At 38.6% G+C, this 26,349-nt stretch overlaps 1 protein-coding gene across 1 annotated transcript; it reads left to right on the forward strand.

Annotated features, from left to right (window-relative positions):
* The first annotated feature begins 12,066 nt into the window (after positions 1 to 12,066).
* LOC143631165 (protein neprosin-like) lies at positions 12,067 to 15,384 on the forward strand. Its single transcript, XM_077100011.1, has 7 exons — positions 12,067 to 12,243; positions 12,349 to 12,435; positions 12,520 to 12,789; positions 13,678 to 13,842; positions 13,934 to 13,987; positions 14,067 to 14,213; positions 14,934 to 15,384. Exons 1-7 carry the CDS (start codon positions 12,067 to 12,069, stop codon positions 15,309 to 15,311), a joined length of 1,278 nt encoding a protein of 425 aa, XP_076956126.1. The 3' UTR covers positions 15,312 to 15,384.
* Positions 15,385 to 26,349: the final 10,965 nt, after the last annotated feature.

Genomic DNA, 26,349 nt, shown 5'->3' on the forward strand with positions numbered 1-26,349 from the left:
AGCTCATAAGTCGCCACGCGCGCAGGCTCTATTATTATTATAGCTCGTAAGCCGCAACTCGCGCAAGCTTTATTATTCTTACAGCTCGTAAGTCGCCACGCGCGCAGGCTTTATTATTATTACAGCTCGTAAGGCGCAACTCGCGCAAGCTTTATTATTCTTACAGCTCGTAAGTCGCCACGCGCGCAGGCTTTATTATTCTTACAGCTCGTAAGTCGCAACTCGCGCAGGCTTTATTATTATTATAGCTCATAAGTCGCCACGCGCGCAGGCTTTATTATTCTTATAGCTCGTAAGTCGCCACGCGCGCAGGCTTTATTATTCTTATAGCTCGTAAGTCGCCTCGCGCGCAGGCTTTATTATTCTTATAGCTCGTAAGTCGCCTCGCGCGCAGGCTTTATTATTCTTATAGCTCGTAAGTCGCCTCGCGCGCAGGCTTTATTATTCTTATAGCTCGTAAGTCGCCACGCGCGCAGGCTTTATTATTCTTATAGCTCGTAAGTCGCCACGCGCGCAGGCTTTATTATTCTTATAGCTCGTAAGTCGCCTCGCGCGCAAGCTTTATTATTCTTCGTAAGCTGCCTCGCGCGCAAGTTATGTTACATTATTATCGAGATGCGCGCTCTACCTTTTATCAGGCCTCGCGCCACTATTGTTATGATGCGTGCTATATCTTATTCATGCCAGGGCACCATCATTATCATAAAGACCACAACATGTCACCATCACGAAGAAAACCTCCCAAAACTCAAAGACAATAAAGACAAGGCCGAAGAAAAGGGAAAAAACCGCCTCATGACCTAACACACCTCATAAAGTCCAGCGCTCCACCTAGACGCTTGCGCGCCCAGGAGCAACGCTGGACTTGGGGGGCTTGTAGGGGTATGGTACTAAACCCGGTTTGACGACCCTAAATTTATTATGTTTGGCTTATTTTATTACATGGACTAATACAATGTTATTGGCCTGAGGGGGTTTTGTGGAGGTAACCCTAACTGGGCTAGGCCCATTAGGGTACCATGATGGTGGCCATGAGGCTCTCTATATAAGGAGGTCTACACCTCCTTATTAGGGGGTGATGCTCAATAAGAGCCACCACCACTTTTTTGTGTTTGTAAACAAGAGATCTTTGAGATTTCTTAGCAGTCACCTCCACACCCCCGAAAAACCATTGCAGGTCTCAAGCAATCGAAGAAGAAGATCAAGTCGTGGTTCGTTCATCTCGAAATCCGTGGAAACATCGTCATGGATCAGGTCAGATTCATTTCATGAAGAAACGTGGATCTACTCACTGGTAGCAGATCTACTTTCCTCGGGTATGATTAAACTGTTTCACCGATGGTTCCTCTGAATCCGTGTTCTTCCACCTACAAAATGAACAACGCCGTTACTTACCCCTCAGAAAGGGACAGAGGGGTCCTCTTTGGGGTAACCCTCCGGCGTGAGAATCAGTATCTTTGTGGAGAAGATAATAATGTGTGAGTCAGTGAATCTCAAGAGTATTGCTGAATCGCTGAATACTCTTGATTGTGTGACTGCGTGTTTTCTGTAACTGACTGTGAGTGAATATAATTCAATATGATTGAATGTGATATCACTGCTTGTAACTGTCAATGATTGAGTGTGAATGTGTCATAAAAGTGGAGTTGATGCTGTATTTATAGTGCTAGGGTTACCACCGGTTGGGCTCAACCTCGTTGGCTTCCTCCAATCGCACTGCGCCACGTGTCCTCTGGGACACCTGGCGCTTTCTCGTTGGTTGTAATCACGTGGTAACACATGTGTCATGCTGAGTTGTCGACCTTTCATTCGGCAGCTATCAACATCAGCATATTCTTTCTCCTTAAAAAGATACCTTCTGGAAGGTTGTCTGATGTGCACAATCAAGGTTGCCCTAATCCTGATTTGGATAAGGACGAGGTTGATTATGTGCACGTATGATATGCGCTCACCCTGAGGATGCGCGGGGTCTTCTCTTTATTCTCACGCGCAGATATTTCATGCGCAGATGTGATATGCACGAGCATGTGATATGCGCCGCGCGCTGATGCGCTGCGCGCATATGTGATGCGCGAGCATATGTGTGCCTGGGCATATGATGCCTGAGCATGTTTTGTATGCGCCATGCGCATAGGTTTTGGCTTTGTGCCTTCATAATGTCTTTATCTTGTGGGTTGACCCGCCTTGCTTGGTGTTGAGGCGGGTACATACCTCTTCAAGCCCCCCCAGTCTAATGTGTGTCTTATCTCGCGCGAGCGCTGTAAGATGGATATTAGACTTACTGATTTTTGTCTTTTAATGGGGTTTTGTCGTTTTCCTGGTTGCTTCCATCGTTGCGCGAAGTTCTATCCATTTGGTTGAAAACGAAGGGTCCAAACACGTGGTTAGTTGGTGGTGACGTGCGCCGTAAACATGTCAGACGTTTCGTGTGCTCGAGGTGCTACAGTTGCCTTTCACGTCCCCTCACACAGCTGTCTTGAACACGTGTCGCGCTCGTATTGGTTAGCACCTGCGAGTGGGGGCGCGTCCCTGCTCCGTGGCAGGTCGGTTACAATTTTATGTCCCCTCAACAGTGTTAGGGACACGTGTCGCGCCCTCGTTGGCTTGGACCCGCGAGTGGGGGCGCGTGAAATCCGATCAGCTGCCACATTTCTCTCTCCTGGGCCTATAAAAGGAGGCCCTTAGGAAATTTTTATCTTCATCTTCATTGTTGATAATTTTCTTGTTTCTGCCTTTCATATTCTGAATTGAGTGTTTTCATCTTTTCGATTTCTTGATTATCTGCTGCTGCAGTTGTATGTCTGATAGTTCAGACTCGTCTAGCCCCTCAATCACCTCTGTTGCCTCTCGAAGACGCCGTGTGAAATCTGTGGTGATGTCGACACTGAAGCAAAAGGGGAAGGGGAAGAAGGTTGTTGAGACCACATCGGAGGAAGTAGGGAGGACCAAGGCCACCAAAAGGTGGAATGAAATCCCCTGCAAATTGAAGCAGGCAGATCTCGACAACCTCATCACCTCTCAGGGCTTTCCCACCCTGTTTGGCTGCATGTTGCCTAGGTCCGGGCAAACGGCGGCGGACCCGCCTGCCGGCTATATATCCCTATATAGCCACTTTTTTACCCACTGCAACCTTCGTCTCCCGATGACCAGGTTTGTGGGTGCACTGCTGAAGTTCTATGGGATTCATATATCCCAAGTCCATCCGTTTGGACTCGTGCGCGTGACTCACTTTGAGTTCATGTGCAAATCCCAGCGCGAGGAACCCACTCCTCGGCGCTTTCAGTATTTTTATAAGGCCAAGATCCAAGACAATTGGATCTCTTTTATTCCTCGCAGTCAGAAGGTGAAGTGCTCCACTGTTTCATTCAAGAGCCTTCATGACTGGTCTGAGAGGTTTTTTTACATTAGGGCCGGTGTGATCCCCATCCGTATGACCATGCGCTCTATCACTTCTGCGCCTGCGGATGAGGGTGTCCTCAAGAACCCAACTGGCGCCTGGGTTAAGAAACTGACCGCCGAACCATCCCCCGCGAAGAAAATTTGCGAGGAGGCGCTGGTTGGGGTCGGCATGAGTAAGGTTTGGGCCGATAGCGCGCTTGAGCCCGTTATCCAAGTCGACGGGTTGTGTAAGTTAATTTCATTGGTTTATTTATTTTTTCTGCGCGGACATAATTCTTTTGCTGATATCACTTGATTTGTTTTTGCGCAGTCACCAAGGATTATGTCCTTGCCGCTTATGATGAACAAGTGGAGGGTGGCTCCGTCGCGCTTGGCGCTGGGGAAGTTGGTTTCCCAGATCGCTTCGATGACATGTTCATCCCAGTGGATCTGGAATTTGACTTTGACAGTGACGCGCCTGGTAAGCCTTCGCACTTATGCTCATTCCTATAGAATATCCAAGTTTATTAACAGTTGTGTTGGTTGTTTTTGTAGATGCGCTTGAAAACTACGAGCTAGAGCTCGCGGAAGAGGAGGAGGAGGAAGAGGAGGCGCCCCTACTAAAGCGCAAAGCTAAGGGGAAATCTGGCGCAGGGGCCAGTAAGAAACAGAAGAAAGATGACACCCCTGTCGCTCATCCCCATGCTCAAACGAAGGGACCTAAGGAAACCCAGGTGTTTACCACCAAGGTTTCTTTAGCTTCTCTGCCTGTGAGAGTGGGCAGACCTCCTGTCCACTTGAGGTATGGTGGCGTCGCCTCCTCCTTTCGCGCGGCTGAAGAGAGAAGCAGTGCCGCGCCTGCAACAGGTATACTTTATTTATCTTCATCTGGCTGAATTGTTATTAAACCTTTGCTCCTTTAAATGTTTGCAGAGGCAGCGACGGTAACAGATCAGCCGCAGGCGCCACAAGGTGCCACGGCTGCGCCGGGGACTCCATCGAAGTCCCCTGTTCTACCCTCTGAAAAGGGTAGAATGGATTTTATGGCGATGTTCGATGCGCGAACAGAATTGCGCCAAGGTAAGTTTTGCACATATATCTTGGCGCAATTCAGAAGACATATGTGCAAAACTTACCTTGGCGCAATTCTGTTCGCGCATCGAACATCGCCATAAAATCCATTCTACCCTTTTCAGAGGGTAGAACAGGGGACTTCGATGGAGTCCCCGGCGCAGCCGTGGCACCTTGTGGCGCCTGCGGCTGATCTGTTACCGTCGCTGCCTCTGCAAACATTTAAAGGAGCAAAGGTTTAATAACAATTCAGCCAGATGAAGATAAATAAAGTATACCTGTTGCAGGCGCGGCACTGCTTCTCTCTTCAGCCGCGCGAAAGGAGGAGGCGACGCCACCATACCTCAAGTGGACAGGAGGTCTGCCCACTCTCACAGGCAGAGAAGCTAAAGAAACCTTGGTGGTAAACACCTGGGTTTCCTTAGGTCCCTTCGTTTGAGCATGGGGATGAGCGACAGGGGTGTCATCTTTCTTCTGTTTCTTACTGGCCCCTGCGCCAGATTTCCCCTTAGCTTTGCGCTTTAGTAGGGGCGCCTCCTCTTCCTCCTCCTCCTCTTCCGCGAGCTCTAGCTCGTAGTTTTCAAGCGCATCTACAAAAACAACCAACACAACTGTTAATAAACTTGGATATTCTATAGGAATGAGCATAAGTGCGAAGGCTTACCAGGCGCGTCACTGTCAAAGTCAAATTCCAGATCCACTGGGATGAACATGTCATCGAAGCGATCTGGGAAACCAACTTCCCCAGCGCCAAGCGCGACGGAGCCACCCTCCACTTGTTCATCATAAGCGGCAAGGACATAATCCTTGGTGACTGCGCAAAAACAAATCAAGTGATATCAGCAAAAGAATTATGTTCGCGCAGAAAAAATAAATAAACCAATGAAATTAACTTACACAACCCGTCGACTTGGATAACGGGCTCAAGCGCGCTATCGGCCCAAACCTTACTCATGCCGACCCCAACCAGCGCCTCCTCGCAAATTTTCTTCGCGGGGGATGGTTCGGCGGTCAGTTTCTTAACCCAGGCGCCAGTTGGGTTCTTGAGGACACCCTCATCCGCAGGCGCAGAAGTGATAGAGCGCATGGTCATACGGATGGGGATCACACCGGCCCTAATGTAAAAAAACCTCTCAGACCAGTCATGAAGGCTCTTGAATGAAACAGTGGAGCACTTCACCTTCTGACTGCGAGGAATAAAAGAGATCCAATTGTCTTGGATCTTGGCCTTATAAAAATACTGAAAGCGCCGAGGAGTGGGTTCCTCGCGCTGGGATTTGCACATGAACTCAAAGTGAGTCACGCGCACGAGTCCAAACGGATGGACTTGGGATATATGAATCCCATAGAACTTCAGCAGTGCACCCACAAACCTGGTCATCGGGAGACGAAGGTTGCAGTGGGTAAAAAAGTGGCTATATAGGGATATATAGCCGGCAGGCGGGTCCGCCGCCGTTTGCCCGGACCTAGGCAACATGCAGCCAAACAGGGTGGGAAAGCCCTGAGAGGTGATGAGGTTGTCGAGATCTGCCTGCTTCAATTTGCAGGGGATTTCATTCCACCTTTTGGTGGCCTTGGTCCTCCCTACTTCCTCCGATGTGGTCTCAACAACCTTCTTCCCCTTCCCCTTTTGCTTCAGTGTCGACATCACCACAGATTTCACACGGCGTCTTCGAGAGGCAACAGAGGTGATTGAGGGGCTAGACGAGTCTGAACTATCAGACATACAACTGCAGCAGCAGATAATCAAGAAATCGAAAAGATGAAAACACTCAATTCAGAATATGAAAGGCAGAAACAAGAAAATTATCAACAATGAAGATGAAGATAAAAATTTCCTAAGGGCCTCCTTTTATAGGCCCATGAGAGAGAAATGTGGCAGCTGATCGGATTTCACGCGCCCCCACTCGCGGGTCCAAGCCAACGAGGGCGCGACACGTGTCCCTAACACTGTTGAGGGGACATAAAATTGTAACCGACCTGCCACGGAGCAGAGACGCGCCCCCACTCGCAGGTGCTAACCAATACGAGCGCGACACGTGTTCAAGACAGCTGTGTGAGGGGACGTGAAAGGCAACTGTAGCACCTCGAGCACACGAAACGTCTGACATGTTTACGGCGCACGTCACCACCAACTAACCACGTGTTTGGACCCTTCGTTTTCAACCAAATGGATAGAACTTCGCGCAACGATGGAAGCAACCAGGAAAACGACAAAACCCCATTAAAAGACAAAAATCAGTAAGTCTAATATCCATCTTACAGTGCTCGCGCGAGATAAGACACACATTAGACTGGGGGGGCTTGAAGAGGTATGTACCCGCCTCAACACCAAGCAAGGCGGGTCAACCCACAAGATAAAGACATTATGAAGGCACAAAGCCAAAACCTATGCGCATGGCGCATACAAAACATGCTCAGGCATCATATGCCCAGGCACACATATGCTCGCGCATCACATATGCGCGCAGCGCATCAGCGCGCGGCGCATATCACATGCTCGTGCATATCACATCTGCGCATGAAATATCTGCGCGTGAGAATAAAGAGAAGACCCCGCGCATCCTCAGGGTGAGCGCATATCATACGTGCACATAATCAACCTCGTCCTTATCCAAATCAGGATTAGGGCAACCTTGATTGTGCACATCAGACAACCTTCCAGAAGGTATCTTTTTAAGGAGAAAGAATATGCTGATGTTGATAGCTGCCGAATGAAAGGTCGACAACTCAGCATGACACATGTGTTACCACGTGATTACAACCAACGAGAAAGCGCCAGGTGTCCCAGAGGACACGTGGCGCAGTGCGATTGGAGGAAGCCAACGAGGTTGAGCCCAACCGGTGGTAACCCTAGCACTATAAATACAGCATCAACTCCACTTTTATGACACATTCACACTCAATCATTGACAGTTACAAGCAGTGATATCACATTCAATCATATTGAATTATATTCACTCACAGTCAGTTACAGAAAACACGCAGTCACACAATCAAGAGTATTCAGCGATTCAGCAATACTCTTGAGATTCACTGACTCACACATTATTATCTTCTCCACAAAGATACTGATTCTCACGCCGGAGGGTTACCCCAAAGAGGACCCCTCTGTCCCTTTCTGAGGGGTAAGTAACGGCGTTGTTCATTTTGTAGGTGGAAGAACACGGATTCAGAGGAACCATCGGTGAAACAGTTTAATCATACCCGAGGAAAGTAGATCTGCTACCAGTGAGTAGATCCACGTTTCTTCAACTACTAATAAGTAGAAAAAGTAGCATGCTCTTTGTTTGTTTGTCATATCAATAGTTTCATTTATTTATGTTAGATGTGAAGTATTTTACTAAGAAAGATATCTCGTGGATGACACGCACATTCTATAAGTCATAGCCCAAGCTAAACAAGTCATTTAATTTACGTCAAAAGTAGCACAACTACTACTAGAAGACATTCCATGGCTCGTTTTACAACGCATGAAGTTGTATGGCTTTGTCTTGACACTTGCTTGAAAAAAAAAACCCTTTGATGTGTGATAAACACGCCTGCCATAACAACAAAGCTTGCTTGAAAGTTCAAACTAAAAGGATAATCAGTGGTCTGACTCTCGACATGTGCTTCGGTTCTCATGCGTCATTTTATCGTAGCCATGAGTCCGACAAGTGATTTACAACCTTCAAAGTTCAAACCACTACAAAACTCACAACACATCACACCACACCACACACACGAAGTTTGTAAATATTTATTTTGATAGAAGCATTTACAAGATTGAATTAACTAATAAAAATTGAGTGAATTTATAGGATGAAAAACTAAGTACCTTTGATTAAAAACTTGAGAAACTTAGTGATTATTAGGTGTGAAATTTTCCCAATAAATTACTAGTAAGTTTTTTCAATTACCATGCAACTAGGGTTGTAAACTAGCTGACTTGTAGCGTGTCAAGTCGACTCGTTTTCTTAAAAACATTTTTAAATTTTAAAACTTTACAGATATCGATATAGATAAAAAAAAAAGTCAATACTTTTAACATTATCTCACATAATGCAGAACTCATAAATTATAAAATTCGTAATTTATACATAAAAAGATGGGCATCATTTTGGGTTATACATCAAAACTTTTGCTTTAGTTTAAAGTTTAAACGAGCCAAACGAGCGAGCTTACAAACTAAACCTAGCCCAATCAACTTGTTTACAAACGAGTCGCTTTTAAACAAGCCTTTTAAACGAGTCTCGAGACATGAGCTTTTCTTAAATGAGGGGATGTCTGGAATTCCATACTATACCTCCTTATAATTTACAATTTATAAATTATGTTATAAAGTGTTTAAAAAAGCTAGATTCGTAAGTATATAAATCATTAAGAGCATTCCCAATGGATTCTCTAAATTATGTGAGAGAGTTCTATATTTTTTAGAGATTGTTAAAAATGGGTGTGAGATGAGGAGAAAAAAAATTTTACTGTTCATGGTTAAATTTGAAGAAACACACTGTTTATCTATATTATTTTTTTAAGGAATATTGGCCTCATATAATCCTACCTATGGCCCATTGGCAAATATAAAGACCAACTATCGAAATGGCAAAATATAATCCCAACTACGCATGTGGGTGGAAAATTAACGGGAAGTTAACCTTCCGTTATTTTTTGTGACGTGTCGGCTTAGGTGTCTCGTAACTTGCTGACAAGGATTCTGAGCTGGCTATTAATTAAAAAAAATTTCTTAAATAGTGGGACCCACTTGAATGAATTAAACCAAACCTAAAATCAAACCTCTGCCTAAAATCAAACCCCATTTCCGGCCAACTTCATCTTCTTCATCATTATTTTTTTTCCGGCCAACTCTCACAAGTTTCAAATCAGACTCAATTTCCAAAATCAAACCTCTAAATGGTGCCTTATAAGGGTCGAATTTGAAGAGATCTAAATAAAAGTAGAGTTAGAGAGCTAGATTAGTACCCGACGAAAACCTGCAACTTGTTTCTCCGACGAGCAGATCTAATCGGAGCTACAGATCCATGAACTTCAAGCGTATTTATCTCCAATTATGGTCGAAATCGACTGAATTTCTTGAAGACGGCGGCGATGACAGAAAAGGGGAGAAAGAGGGATTGATTGATTGGATGGCGGTAGTGTATTTCGACATGCTCTGATTGACAAGATGAAGACGAATTTAACTCAGTTAGATGGGTACTCGAGTCATCCGCTTCCGACCCCGAGTTCGCCGAGGAACCCACCGGTTATGCCATTCAGATCTTGTTGCTCGGTAAAGTAAACCGAACCACTTCCATCATGCATATGAGTCAACGACGACGAGTCTTGTGTCTTCGTTTGTGACACGTCAGCATACCAGAACGACTAGGTCGTCGTGTACTCGTGTCGCCGCCGAGAAAGTCCTCCAGCTTCGGTGCTTGCGGCTGGTTGATGTGTGACTCCATGAAGCTTCGGAACAACAGCGAGTCGTCGGTTACTTTCACGTCGGTAACGGTGGTGTTGTTGTACATCGCAGGTGTTTTGTCTCCGGCACCCCAACCTACACTGCCGGAAGTTCATAGTATATATATACAACATTTGGTTAAGTTTTTTTCTTAATTAATAGCCAGCTCATCATTCCTGTCAGCATCCCCATCAGCAGGTTACGAGACACCTAAGCTGCCACGTCACAACAACTAACGGAAGGTTAACTTCCCGTTAATTTTCCACCCATATGCGTAGTTGGGATTATATTTTGCCATTTCGATAGTTGGTCCTTATATTTGCCAATGGGTCATAGTTGGGATTTTATGAGGCCAATATTCCTTTTTTTAATGTTTTTGAAAGTGGTTGTGAGTGAATAAGAGAGAAAATGTAATTATAAAAGTATAAAAAGTATTATTTAATTAAAAATGAGAGAGAAAAGTTGATGTTTTTAGTGTAATTATAGATATGGAGATGGATAATTGAATGAGAATGCTCTTAGAGGGCGTTCGTTTCACATAATGGAATGGAATTGGAATTTGTATAGGATTTTGAATTTAAAGGAATTAGATTTTGAATCTATTCATTCCAATAGGAATTGAAATTTGAAGGAATTGAAATCCAATCCATTCTTGGTGTGTTCGTTTGACAAATGAATTGGAATCGAGTTTTTTTTAAGATAACGGCGGAAACATTTTAATTTTTTAGATTTTTTGTTTTTTATTTATATTTTGTGTTATGATTTTTTTAGAATTTTTTACGGGTTTTCTATTAAGATAAAAAATCCCTCAAAAAAATATTCAAAAAAAATAATAAAAAATCATAACTCAAAATATAAATCGAAAACAAAAAAAGTAAAAAAAAAAACAAAATATTTTATTCTTTGTTCTCGTAAAAAAAAATAACATCGAGAAAAGATTCAAACGAATTAACTTGAAATCCTCCACATTTTGGAAGGATTTAGAATCCCTTTATTTAAAGGAATTTGAAAAAATTGAATTCCAATTCCTTGACAACCGAACGCACCAAAAGGAAATTAAGATTCCAATTCCAACGAAACGAACACGCCATGTCATGGGATTTTAATTATAATTCCTTTGAGTTCCCACGAATTCTGTGAGACGAACACGCCCTTAGAGCATTCTCAATGGATTCTCCATCTCTATTTCTATAATTACACTTAAAATATCATCTTTTCTCTATCAGTTTTAATCAAATAATACTTTTTATATTTTTATAATTACATTTTCTCTCTCATTCACTCACAAGCACTTTCAAAAACATTAAAAAATTATAGAGATGAACAGTGTGCTTCTCCAAATTTAACCATGAATAGTAACATTTTCTCTCTCCTCCTTTCACAACCAATTTTAACCATCTCTAAAAAAATAAAGAACCCCCTTATATAATTTGAAAAATTTATTGAAAATGCTCTATGGATTTCCTAAATTATGTGAGGGGGTTCTCTATTTTTTAGAGATGATTAAAAATGGTTGTGAGAGGAGGAGAGAGAAAATGTTACTGTTCATGGTTAAATTTGGAGAGGCGCACTGTTCATCTCTATAATTTTTTAATGTTTTTGAAAGTGCTTGTGAGTGAATGAGAGAGAAAAGGTAATGATAAAAATATAGAAAATATTATTTAATTAAAAATAAGAGAGAAAAGATAGTATTTTTAATATAATTATAAAGATGAAGATGAAGATGAAGAATTAAACGGGAATGCTCTAAAATAAAGAATATCAAGCACCTCCTAAATGCTAGATAATGTGTTAACAAGGTAAAACTGTAAAAGAGAAAAAAGAGAACGGAGAGTAGCATAAAAAAGAATAATTTGAATTGGGTGAGGGGCAAAATCGGAAAACCAAACCAAATGAGAAACGACAAAGAAAGCCATTGAGTGGCCGCAGATGCGCTAAATACATCCCCACCCATCCTCCTACTGCCGTACCTCTTCACACACACTCTCCTCAGTATAATATTTTCATCTTTTACCCCTCGTGTTTATATATTCAATCTAGAGAGAGAATCTTTGTGTGTGTGAGAGAGAATCCACAATCTCCTTCACGGGTGCGTAGGATAACCAGTGTATGTGTGTCATGGTAATGCTGTTTTTCTGAAAAAAGCTTTCATCTTTCTTCTGGGTTCTTGGTTATCAATGGCACCTGCGCATTTTAGCACAACCCAGTTGAGATTAGCGTCTAAAGGCGTGTTCTTGCTTGTTTTCGTCATCTCCTTGCTATCTTGCGCCGCTGCTAGACAGCCACAAACACAGAAACTTAAGGTTCATAAGCACTTGAAGCGCCTCAATAAAACCCCTGTCAAGACCATTCAGGTTTTCTTGAACCCTAGTTTTGTTAGTTTATGATTATTTTGAATAAAAATGTGAACTTTATGTCATTATTTGACAATTATGACATTTATTTGTATGATTTCACAGAGCCCAGATGGGGATATGATTGATTGTGTCCACATCTCTAAGCAACCTGCTTTTGATCACCCATTTCTCAAAGACCACAAAATTCAGGTTTTTTTTATTTTTATTAATTTTATATATTCAAGATTTATCAAATTATTAAACTTTTTTGTATTTTGAAACAATTTTTGTTAGATGAGGCCTAATTATCATCCAGAGGGGCTTTATGATGACAACAAAGTGAAGACAGAGTCCAATGAGAGAGACAGCACACTCAAGCAGCTGTGGCACGTGAATGGTATGTGCCCTGAAGACACAATACCTATCAGAAGAACAAAAGAGGAAGATGTTCTGAGAGCAAGTTCTGTTAAAAGATATGGGAAGAAGAAGTATAAAAGCACTGCTGCTCCTAGAATCATGCCTAAATCTGCAGATCCAGATCTTGTTAATGAAAGTGGTCATCAGGTGAGCTAGCTAGACCAAATTTGGTAAAATGATTTGGTTAAAAATTGGTAAAAAATTTATAAAAAAAAAACACAATTTAGAATCTTTATGGCGAAATATTAAATACCCATGTTTTATTTGTGCTAATTATTCAATGAGTATGTATTTTTGAGTTTTGAGATTTATAAAACTTATATCTAAAAATGGTACAATTTTTTTGACAAATTGGTTAAAGTTTGTAAAAGAACACACAATTTAGCATCCTTTTGACAAAATAAAAAATACCCATGTTTAATTTGTGTTAAGTATTAAAAAAGTGTGCTTTGTTGAGTTTTAAAGTTACAAAAATTAAACTCAAAATTGACTTAAATATTTTGACAAATTGATATAAAGTTTGTAAAAAGAAAAGACGATTTAGCATCATTTTTTTGTGACAATATAAGAACAGATGATTTAGCATCATTTTTCCGTGACAATATAAAATACCCATGTTATTCAATGAGTGTGCCTTTTTTAAGTTTGAATGCAAATTGCAACCTTTATTTTAGTAATTAGTGATTACCACATGGGGAGCTAAATCGGTACCAAATTGCATTTTATTTAGGTAAAATGATTAGAGAATGATGTACTTTGCCAATGTTTTTGTTTATGAAATTTTCAGCTATATTATTCGGTTATCGAATTCATTGCATGCATTTTATTTAGGTAAAATGATTAGAGAATGATGTACTTTGCCAATCTTTATGTTTATGAAAGTTTTAGTTATATTCGATTATCGAATTCTTTACATGCCTTTTATTTAGGTAAAACGATTAGAGAATTATGTAATTTGCCATTCTATATGTTTATTAAAGTTTAATTTTATTCAGTTACCGAGTTGATTACAAATGGTTTTTTTGCCACATGTAGCATGCAATAGCTTATGTTGAAGGAGACAAATACAATGGAGCAAAAGCAACCATGAATGTTTGGGAACCAAAGATACAACAACCAAACGAATTCAGCTTGTCTCAAATTTGGATTCTGGGTGGTTCTTTTGGTGAAGATCTCAACAGCATCGAGGCCGGTTGGCAGGTACCGATAAAGTGTCCATTCATTTTTCGATAATTGGTCGTTAATGTGTCGGTTGCTTGATTTCAATGTTGAAAATGTTGATAATATTCAGGTCAGTCCGGATCTTTATGGTGATAATAACACAAGATTGTTCACTTATTGGACTGTAAGTAATACAAATTGTGATAGATTTTAATGAGAGTGCGTTCTTTCGTTTGTGTTTATTAAATCGTTTGATTTTACAGAGTGACGCGTATCAAGCAACGGGTTGCTACAATCTTCTATGCTCGGGTTTCATTCAAATCAACAACAACATAGCAATGGGTGCAAGTATCTCCCCTGTTTCTGCATATAGGAATTCACAATATGATATCAATATTCTTGTCTGGAAGGTAACTGCCAATTTCAACCCACTGACTTTGGTCCACTGATATTTGTTTATTAGTTAAAGATAGCACTAACTGAGAAATGGCTCACTTATCTTGAATTCTTGATTTTATTCATTATTTTATATTCATTCTTACTTGGAAAAAGTGGCTCCTTTTGTAGTGTTTCTTGTTTCTTGAATTTAAAAAACTAATGTTATTGAATAAGTGGATAAAAAAATATTATCTTGGAACAAATGCTCTGAGAATCTTTGGCATCTTCTTTGGTTTCTCCACTACTGACATAATTAGTGGTGTGTTTGTGGTTAATTGAATCTGCTGCCTGCAACTCTTATTACTAAAAAAATGGTCAAATTTACATGAAGTGGACCTAGATGGGTCAAACGGGTCAAGTTGGGTAATGGGTCAAACAGGTTGGGTCGGGTTATGTAAAGACTCTAACGGGTCGGTTGGTAATGGGTCAATCAGGACGGGTCAAAGCCAAACGGTCCAGGTCGGTTAAGGGGTCAAATTGGTTGGTAATGGGTCAAACGGGTCAGGTTGTGTAATGGGTCAACTGGGCTGTGTTGGGTAATGGGTCAAACGGGTCGGATGGGTAATGGGTCAAATGCGTTAGGTAATGGGTTAAACAGGTTGGATTGGTAATGAGTCAAACGGGTCAGGTCAGGTAAGGGTCAAACGGGTCAGGTGGATTTGACCGGCAAATATATTTCTTATGTTTTTCAGGATCAAAAGGAGGGAAACTGGTGGATGCAATTCGGGAACGGTTACGTGTTGGGCTACTGGCCATCTTTCTTGTTTTCATATCTAGCCGACAGCGCATCAATGATCGAATGGGGAGGCGAGGTGGTAAACTCGGAGCCAGACGGGCAGCACACGTCAACTCAAATGGGCAGCGGGCGGTTCCCCGAAGAAGGATTTGGGAAATCAAGCTATTTCAGGAACATTCAAGTTGTTGACAGAGAAAACAATCTCAAGTCCCCTAAAGACATAGGCACTTTCACAGAGCAGTCCAACTGTTATGATGTTCAAACTGGGAGCAATAGTGATTGGGGTCACTACTTTTACTATGGGGGCCCTGGAAGAAACCCAAACTGCCCTTAACCCCCCCTTGATTTTAAGTTTAACCTCAAATCTAAAATCTACCTTTATGTTATATATGATCTTTTCTTTTCTTTAAGTTTTGGTTCCTTTTTTTTTGGGTTGTATTTGGAAAGTGCTCTCATAGTTCTAAGTGAATGGAGAGGATGTGGTAATATGTTTCTTTTGAAGTATGGGTTTTGTACTTTTTTATTTTTATTTTTAGTTTTAGTTTTGTTCTTTTTGGAGTGGTTTGTTACTCATATGTAGCAAAGTTAAAAGGTTGAAATTGTAACTTTGCAAAAGTGATAGGTTATTTCCTTTGCATATTCCAAACTTAAACGGGCTTTTAGACAAAGATGTATGTGAGTGCATGGACTTTGGTGACCAACTAACTTTCAATTTACAAGGTGAAATGAGTAAGGAAATAAAAAAAATGATAAAAGTTAAATGGTTAAATTATGAAAGTTGAATAATTAAAGAATAAGGAATAAGGCGGATTTTTAGGCAGTTGGATCAGGGGTGTAAACGAATTGAACTTGAACTCGGGTTAGGCTTGTGTAATTTAAAGAGAGCTTGAATTTGAATCTTTTAATTTTAATTTTTAGAGCTCAAGTTATACATTATTTACTAAATTTTCTCATATTTTTATATATAATAATAACTATTATTAATATATTGAAATAGAACTTGGATAAATAATAGCCTCGTGAAACAGCTTGAGCTTGATAAGTGACGCTTGGGTTTGACCTTGTTTATTAATTATTAAACACACTTGTTCTAGGCTTGAACTCTGGCTCGAGCTTGTTTAAGCTTGGCTTAATTCTAGCTTTCTCGTGAGTCGATATCGAGTAGCTCATGAACGGCTTGGCTCGTTTACACCCTTAAGTTGGATTTGTCCATGTATTTGTTTGTCTAAAGATAAGAATACTTACAAGTCAAATAATCAGTTTTACACCAGCTTGAAGTTTATAGAAAAACAATTTCCTGCGTTTATATTCTTCATTATTAGCAAATATTTAATAAAAGTTTTTATTCTAACTCTTTATAAATATTTTATTGTAACTCACAGAATATAAATATGGTATAATGTTGTTTTTTTTCTTCCACATTTTGTGTATTTTAGGATCATGCAAATACATTCAAATAATTATTACGTGATTCTACACATTCAGTTAGTCTTGAGATATGCTTTTTTATGACTCGGTGTTCGATTTTATTATTTATTCTGACAACTATTATAAGCTGCATATCTGAACAACTATCTCAATTGAATCAATTTCAATTTATAATTATGTACACTTATATTTTTTAAATCAAACAATGCAAATGGTGTGTTTGGCTTGATAGATTGAAGACCACTAGACTGGGTGGGTAAACAAAAAAAGATCGAATAATGGCCTTTTATGATTTTATGCTAGTACATAGGTATACCATTTCCATGACATCTAAAAGAAATAATTACACAGATTGTGTATGTAGACTCTCTTTTGCGGATTTGATTCATGTGGTACATGTATTTAATAATTACATAATCATCTATGATGAAAACCTATAAAGTAATACATTAGATACCATTATTAATGCTTGTAAGACAATTTATGGTATCTTAACTAACTTTGAAACTTGTGATTCAAGAAATGAACACAGTCACAGATTCACATAGTTATAGCGGATGAGATGTCCATGAAACACTTGATTAATGCATACATTCATTCTGGTCCCATGGGCTATACTGGTATCCAAGTCTTTTTTTAACTGGGCCTCATTTCATGAATAATGTGTCGGTTTTTCTTTTTTCTTTTTAATTACCTTTTTGCATATTTATTATATATATTTGCTTGTTTATTTATGGAAGACGTAAATGTCTCAAAATGATCATAAATTTCTAGTATCAAAAAACCCTTTGAATCTTGCCTTCTCAAAATAATTAAAAAAAACCCCTAATGTATACTATAAATTTCAACCTATTTATTTTAATATATTATTATGGTTGATTTTGTGTTATTATCGGTATTACATGGATTCTCCATGTGGGTTGACTATACTTTAAAAGTTTGTTAAGTATTACAGTTTACACATCTTGTCACAAGACACACTTTACGGAAGGAAATGAAAAATCTGTTTAACCATTTCATTAACAAATAGAAAAACCTATTTCCTTGCCATCTATTGCCAAGTGCCAACTAAACACTACATAACCACATTGTCCCCAAGAGAAGTCTTGGTGGGAAGACGTCTCCTCTTTAAGAGAGTAAGACTTCAAATAGTGAATAACATAGCTTGATTACTCTAATGAGCTAAAAGAAGCAAGCACCAAAAATCTGTTTTTGAGCTAACTAAAGAAGACGAATTCGATTAAATCATGGAAAAAAAGAGAGGGGGGCATCAAATTTTATTTGCGAAGTGTTACTCCTGACCATTTTAAATAGAAATGAGGTTTAAAAACCAAGTATGGTGAAAATGTTTATAGACATAACTTATGATATGGATAGTCCAGAAAGGTTGCACATAGTGTTTAAAACTTGGTACGTATGATTTTTTTACTTTCAGAATCTAACGACATTGTTTTATACATGTGACTAGAATGATTCAAATGGGTCAAGACAACAAAAAATGAATCAACAAACTTTTAAATAATCATCACAAAGTATGATTTTATTATGGCTATAAACACTAGAAATGTTTGCACAGTTTAGCCAAGTTGCTTTTATAAGTGATTTGATAAACTCAATTTGAATCATGCATGTTAAGTAACCAAGTACTAAATGAAGTACTAATTAAAATAATTATTTAATGGGGTTAGTATTTAATTATTTATACATTATGATAAGTGACCCAAAGTATCACTGACCAAGGTAATGATCAGTAACTACAAAGCTTGATGAAAATTGAAGTAACCACAAGCTAGTTAAGCTTAGTGATGAAATATAAACGAGACGAGCCAAGCCAAGTCTGAGCTCTATTAAGTACAACGAATCAAGCTCAAACTTAACTGAGTTTAGCTTGGCTCATTTAAGTACCTAGTAATATGCACGTCAAACATAAGCAGTGCTCATGTTCAACATTAGAACTTTGATCTTCTCTAAAAGTCATCTTGAAAATAAAAGTTATCACAATAAGTACACTGACCATGCATGTTGACTATGGAGACAAGTTATCACAATAAGTACACTGACCATGCATGTTGACTATGGAGACAACCCACAAAGAAGACACCAAAAGAAAAAAATGGATAATACACATTTACATTAAATTACTAGGTTAGAACCCGTGTGATACACGGGCTAGAGAAAAAAGATAAATAGACAAAACAACCGTTTTTCATAATTTTAACAAAAATAAAAAAATAAAATTTTAAAATAAAAGCAAATCTACCATTTATCTATTACCCGAATCTACCTTTTCAGGTTGGACACATAAATAAAAACCGTTTAACACCCATAATTTAGTCACCATGGATTTGAAGCCGTAATATTTAAATGTTGAACTTCTGTTCTACATAACTTGTGGATGCCTCTGCATAATAAAAACACATGTCATAAGATTGTTACAAACAAATGAAGAAATTATAGCTTTATGCTGCATTAAATATCCATCAAACTTTGCTGCCAAATATATTCATTCAAATGTGTTTACATTGGCTTTAAGAACCTATTTCATCACAGTTTTATGAATACGTCGGCTTTAAGAACTTGTTTCATCACAGCGTGAATAGAGTTGAAGCCTATGTTAGTGACCTAAACTGAATATGTGTACAAAACCTGAATATAGATATAATATAATCAAACCCAAATAACCGGTTTCACTGACCATAGAAAAAAAAATCAACGTTGCACTTTTATGGAAGGAGTTGGTGATGAAGCTGACATATATTGTATCAAGAAATACTTAAAATATTCATCAACTGCAAATATTTTAGGTAAGTTTAAATCAATAAATACTTAAAATTATGCATTCTAATTTAATGGTAAATTCAAATTTTAAATAGAAATTGAAATCAAAACTTGAAGTTAAAGGTCAAACATCAAAGTCAATAATAATTGTAATTATCATATTTATACTTTTGTAAGCTAACAATTTATTTTTTAAGAAAACTTGGCCAATAAATTATAAAATTATAAATAAAATACCTAATTAACAAAATAAGACGTTAAAATTGATTAAAAATCATCTCTCGAACTATACGTACTCCAATGAATAATAAATATGATCATATTGTTAGAAAATTCTGATTTATGTGTTATCAAACTGGGTTAAACTTTATCACCTAGACAAAAAAGATTTAAAAGTAACAAAATTTATATTTTTTAACACTAAAATGTAAAGGAAATAAATCACCTTACAAACGTCTCTATTGTTAAGTTTCACGCATAGCTTTTGAACTCCAACTACAAATGAAAAACAACATTTAAACAAATATATAATACTTAACTACTAAGAAAATAATTGTATGCATATGCAAAGCCTATAAATGTGTACCTTGATTCTTTCATTTTACTCCATCGTGTCAAACTTGTCGTCATTTATTTTTTGCTATAACAAAATACAATAAGTAAGCTAATAAAGACCATGAACAAATAAACATTTAGTTGGTTCTGTATGAACACACTACTATTAACCGGTCGATTTGAAGAAAGATTTTATTAATTGATGCAAATTAATAAATAATACATTCAAGTAATTGGTAAAAATTATTTTAAATATTACATTTAAAGTTGCTACTATGCTCAAATGAGATCATAAACTTGCTACTATAAAAGTTGGTTTTTAGTAAAAACATAATGTTTTCATAACATTAGAGCATTTCACATATCATTTAAATATATAAGTTGGTTCATAATAAGTTGTAGAGTTGACTCCTTACATGGTGTAATACTTCAAGAAGAACTTGCTAATCCACTCTAAAATATGTAAAATTTCTAACTAAAATACTGGTTTAACATTATAAGAAAAAAATTTATTGATTTGTTAACAGAGTTGGTCATACTCAACAACATTAAAGCATTATTTAAAGACAAAGTATTCTAGGAATAAGACATTCATCACATTATATGAACAAATTATCAACTAAGATGGTCCCAAAATCCATTACTTTTAACCATGGATATCATCATAGCAAGAGATGATATATATCAAAATTATCTAACACCTTGTGCGGCTGCATATAAATCATAAGATACACATTAAGCCTTAAGATGCATCTCACATGGCCACGTCTAAAATAAGTAGCGAGAATTTTGATCTTTGAAACATAAAAAATAGAAATCGTATGCTTTTAGGTTAACATAACACTAAAAATCAATAAGCGACATATGAACATACAATCTAGTAACATGACCAAGATCTGGAATTTTTGGATTTGTTTAAAAGGAAAATAATGAATTACTATAAATGTTTCAAAACAAATTCAGGGTTCTCATAATTAAAAGGTACTTAGGATGCAAAATTGTTGGCAATAACAACTTTAAACCAGAAGATGATGATGGATGATTGTTGCACGCGATGCATATGAATATGATTGTAACACCTTTTTTGTTCAAGTTGATAAACGATGTCTGCGGAGAGATAATTTTAGGGTTTGTTCAGGTTTTGAGTATTGTGATTGAAGAACGAAGATTTTTTCAAAGGACCATGATTTTTGTGTTAATAAATAAATAATGAAAGGAATTAAAAGAGTTTTGGTGAAAAGTAATTAGGAAGATTGAATTTTGAATTTAAATTAATTAAAAAATTATAGAAATTGCCATGTGACATTTTGAAGAGATCTTGTTAATTATAAAAAAAAAAGATTTTTTGAAAACCCACTCTTTTATTATATTGGTAGATTACAAAATCTCAGTAATGTATTAAAAATAAACAAGTAAATCTTTTAACATAAAACTTACAAACAAACCTCTCTGTACAATCTACACTCGGCCTGTTATATCACTACCGTTTGTGTTGGCTGATACCAGTTGTTAGGTATTACGTGTACGCGGCTGACCCGAAAGGAGTCGGAAAGGGCTAAAGAAATCAATATAATACAACGGCTCGGGCCTTAAGAACTTAACGGTTGTAACGCCCGCTAATTTATCGGTTTAAAGATTTCCTGCGTGTAGAGTAGGTATGTTTTCTTGGGAGTTGTCCGGCATCTTTCGTTGACCCGACCATCTTTCCGGTACGTTAAATTACCTAACCTTTCCTTCCAAGTTGCCATATCCCTTAAAACTTGAGGGCTAAGGTGTAACATTGGTATTACATCATAAAACAAAAATAACCTAACCCTAATCCACATTAGCGCCGATCGGACCTGCTAACCCCCCCTGCTCGTTGTTCTTCTGCCCAGCCAAGTTTCAGCCGTGAAAACTTCAATTCAAGGTCGGTTTTATGATTCCCCATGCCTTTTATACCTTAATTGATCATATTAACGCGCTTATTGGTCGTTAAGGTTGAGTTTTGATGATAACAGTTTGCTGACAGATTCGTATACGTTTATTGTAGGGTCTGTAACGCGATGATAATCCATTCTTTTTGAAAAATTCTTGATTCCATGATGTTCTAATTTGAGTCTAGTTTCCAGAAATGTATAATACGTAATGTTTGGACGAGATTTGAAAGGTTTTTATGAATTTATAAAATCGAGTGTCAAAGCTGATGCGGGATGACGGATTCTGATCTGTCTTCCCGACGTCATAACCTTTTTTCGACAGGTCCAAACTGATTGGTTCCACTTCTGGAAGTTATTATTTTGAGTTAGGAACCAAACCCAATTGGAATCGTTTAATTTGGTTCGGTAATGAATTTTATAAAAATAAAACCATTTTGTTGCGCACTGAAATAGCTGCACGTACCTTGCTGTGTTGGAGGAATTTTTATAATTTTTTTGTCCAATAGAAAAATATAATAAAAATATTTTTATAAACCTAAGACATTTATTAAAGTCTGGTAAAAATTTAGTAATTTATTTCAAAGGTTATCCTATGTATTAAATGCATTTTCGCATGCTAAAATCTACACGTTTTACTCGTTATTAATCGATAAGTTCGTTTTAGGCTTAACCGGTGGATTTGGTTAGTTGAAAGGTTTTAGGGGCTGAGGTAAAGTGTTGGGCCTTGGGCCAACGTGTTGGGCCTTGGGCCAAGTGTTGGGCCTTTGGCCAACGTGTTGGGCCTTTGGCCAAGTTGTTGGGCCTTGGGCCAAGTGTTGGGCCTTTGGCCAAGTTGTTGGGCCTTGGGCCAAGTTGTTGGGCCTTGGGCCAAAGTGTTGGGCTCGAACGGCCCATTAGGAAAGAGTGTCCTTACGGTCTAGTTTAGTAACGCGTTGTGTATAATTTACATGCCCTTGCTTATGATTGTGCACTTAGGGATTTCCTAGCTCGTTGCAAGTGTTCGATTGATTTCAGGTGAGTTCATGATGCCATTTTTACTCTTTTTACTTTTGGGCTAGCATGCACACCTAAGTGTTTTCTTACATAAGGAAATGTTTTAAACGATTTTATATAGGCTTGCTAGTATATGGTAGGCCTTGGGATGTTAAATATATATATATACACACACATTATTGCTTGGCCTATATTTGGCGATGTTGTAGTCGTTTCGACTACTGATGTTGTGTTTGCCTACTTTGTGTTTGCATGCACTGATGTTACGTGTTTGGGTTGTACGTTTGCTCGACCCTGATGTTATACGTGGATGTTATATATATATACTGTTATATATATAGGGATGTAATTGAAAGGATGTTTACATATACATTTTGTATATGTATGTATGAGAATGTTTAGTTTTTGGTAATGATGATTTGATGGATGCACCCTTTTACTTTTTAAACTTTTGGTATGACTATCATAATTATTACTACTGATATTATTTACTTAAAACTTGAACTCACTCAGCTCAAGCTGACTTTGTGTGCATGTTAGTGTGAGTTTCAGATTAGGAAGAGGATGTCTTATCGCTTGGACGTGCACGTAGCTACTTGGACGGTGAAGGGCATACGGGAATTGAAGATTTTATTATTAAACATTTATTTTTAAAAGTTTTTATTTAAAGATAATTATGTTGATTTTGGGCAAAATTCCTAGGTTTTGGGAACTCATTTACTTATTTACGTTTTCCGCCGAATTATACTATGTGATGCTTATTTAAATGAAAAGAATTGTTTTTAAGTTTAATTATTTTACAAGTGTTTTGAATGAATACCAACTGTGGGGTTCCCGGGGTTCGGGGCCTTTCAAGTTGGTATCAGAGCCATGGTTCGAGGGATCCGAGCATCCTCGAATGCTTGGACTCGAACTGTAAGAAAAGAGACTAGTATGCCCTCCGCGAGTAGCTGCACGCCAAGAGGTAACTTTAAATTGTTTAGTCATTCCTTTGAATTTTAAAGTTTCTAGTATGTGATTAACTGTTTAAGTGTTAGATAGAATGCTAATGTGGTTAGGGGCAGGGGGTGCTTAGGACGGGCCGGTGAAGTAAACGACTAATAACACTTGATCAACGTTATTAGCAGTTTACCCTTACCTTCCATGTTTTAAATACCACTTGTGTCTGACTATGTTAGGGTTCCGTCTTTGTAGGGATAGGATTTGGCTAACTCTCGAGTCGTTAGCGTTAAAGTTTATCTTATTCCCTAAATTCTCCTGTTCGTTTCCCATCCTCTCAAACGCTTTGAGCGTAATTGTTTAGCTGAGGCGTAGCATGCCGTCACTCTGGGTTCCTTGGTACTTGACCGCTTAAATTCCTCGCTCCTTCAAGAATGTATGTGCAACTGTTTAGCTAAGTAGGAGTGTAACACCTTACAGTGAGCTCTTCTTCCACTCCTCCCAACACTAAGAACATGTCCTTTGTGCTTTTCAGGTACCTTAGAATAATCTTCACAACAGTCCAGTGGGCAATGCCAGGGTTCTGGCTGAAAACGACTAGTCATGCTCAGCGCATACGAGACGTCAGGTCTAGTACATAACATAGCATACATGATAGAACCAATCGCTGAAGCAAATGGAATTGCCTGCATGTGCTTAGTTTCAATGTCCGTTGTCGGAGATTGTGATTTGTTCAACACGGTTCCTTTAGCAATGGGGAGAGCTCCTTTCTTGGAGTTATCCATAGAGAAGCGTGCCATTACTTTGTCTATGTATGTACTTTGACTCAGCCCTAGAAGCCGCTTAGACCTATCTCAGTAGGTCTTAATTCCTAGAATATAAGCAGCTTCACCTAGATCTTTCATTGCGAAACAGGACCCCAACCAGTCCTTAACTTCCTTAAGCATAGGGATGTTGTTTCCAATGATCAGTATATCATCCACAAACAGGATGAGGAATGATATAGTACTCCCACTAGCCTTTCTGTGAACACAAGACTCATCTTCATTTTTGATAAAACCAAACTCTTTGATTTTCTCATCAAAATGAAGGTTCCAGTTGCGAGATGCCTGTTTAAGTCCATAAATGGACTTATTTAGTTTGCACACCATGTTGGATATTTGGGATCGACAAAATCTTCAGGCTGAACCATATAGACATCTTCAAAAAGATGTCCATTAAGAAAAGCAGTTTTGACATCCATTTGCCATATCTCGTAGTCATAGTACGCGGCTATGGCAAGCAATATCCTTATTGACTTATTCATAGCAACGGGCGAGAAAGTTTCATCATAGTCAATACCCTGAGTTTGAATAAAACTTTTCTCGACTAATCGTGCTTTATAAGTCTGCACATTTCCATGCATGTCGGTTTTCTTCTAGAAAATCCACTTGCTCCCTACTGCCCGACACTCGGGGGGTAGATCAACCAAGTTCCAGACTTGGTTGTCACGCATAGATTGCATCCCGGCGTTCATGGCATCTTGCCATTTCTCAGATTCTGGATCTAAGATAGCAGATTTGTAATTAATAGGTTCGTCGCTTGACTCGGCTACTAAGAGGACCAGGACCATCTAGATGCCATAGGTATTTAGAGTTTGGTACGCGAGTCCTATTACTTCTGCAAACGCTTGTGTTCATGTCCGATGTATCAGCAACAACAACTTGCTGATCAGACGTTCCAACTTCCTCAGCGGTAGTTTGTAGTTCTTGAATTTCTTCAAGATCGACAATATTATCTCTAGTTCCTCGATCGAGAATTTCCTTCTCGAGAAAGTGGCCCTTCCTTTTGATAGAAATCACATTTGTATCAATACGGAAGAAATAATATCCGATTTGGTTATAGTATCCGACGAAAATAACTTTTACGCCGCGAGGATCGAGCGTATCGTCAAAATCACCAGTGACATAAGCATCACATCCCCATACTCTAAGGAAAGACAAATTGGGTTTTCGCCCATGCCATATCTCATATGGGGTTTTGCTTACCTTTTAAGTTGGAGCCAGATTGACAATGCGGGCGGCGGTAAAAAGGGCAAAGCTCCAAAAGGAGTGAGGCAAGTTAGTTCTACACATAATTGATCGGACCATGTTTAGCAGGGTTCGATTTCTCCTCTTGCTCACGCCAATGTGTTGGGATGTGCCGGGTGGAGTGAGCTGTGAAACAATTCCACGCTCTTTCAGATGACGTATAAATTCTGAGCTGAGATACTCCCCGCCTCAATCAGATCGAAGCATTTTAATTGTTTTCCCGAGTTGGTTTTCCACTTCATTTTGAAACCCTTTGAACTTTTCAAAAGTTTCATGCTTGTGTTTCATAAGATACACATAAGCATATCGACTGCAATCGTCAATAAAAGAAACGAAGTATCTTTCATGATTCCTAGACATGGTTCTGAAAGGACCGCATACATCCGTATGTATGATTCCTAGCAGATCCTTTGCTCGGTCATTCTTATGAGTGAAGGATCCTTTGGCGAGTTTTCCAGCTAAACAAGATTCGCAGTCATCAAAAGAGTCCGATCCTGTGGATTCAAGAATCCCTTCGGATTGGAGTCTCCTGACTCGTGCCTTGCTTATGTGGCCAAGTCGACAATGCCATAGAAATGTATCATTGATGCCAGGTCTGATACGTTTAGAAAGATTATATACATTATTGTTTATTTGAACATCAACCTCATAAATACCATTTCGAGGTTTAGCCTGAAAATAAAAGATATCA

Source organism: Bidens hawaiensis, unplaced genomic scaffold (genome assembly GCF_021521415.1).
Source record: "Bidens hawaiensis isolate Kalapana, Puna unplaced genomic scaffold, B.hawaiensis_p1.1 tig00005944_1, whole genome shotgun sequence".
In the NCBI taxonomy this organism is placed as follows: Eukaryota; Viridiplantae; Streptophyta; class Magnoliopsida; order Asterales; family Asteraceae; genus Bidens; species Bidens hawaiensis.

Bases quoted from the DNA above. Each gene is read 5' to 3' on its own strand.
- LOC143631165 (XM_077100011.1), top strand. From the start codon at position 12,067: ATGGCACCTGCGCATTTTAGCACAACCCAGTTGAGATTAGCGTCTAAA. The intron at 12,436-12,519 runs GTTTTTTTTATT...AATTTTTGTTAG, and splicing joins TCAAAGACCACAAAATTCAG to ATGAGGCCTAATTATCATCC. The intron at 12,790-13,677 runs GTGAGCTAGCTA...TGCCACATGTAG, and splicing joins TTAATGAAAGTGGTCATCAG to CATGCAATAGCTTATGTTGA.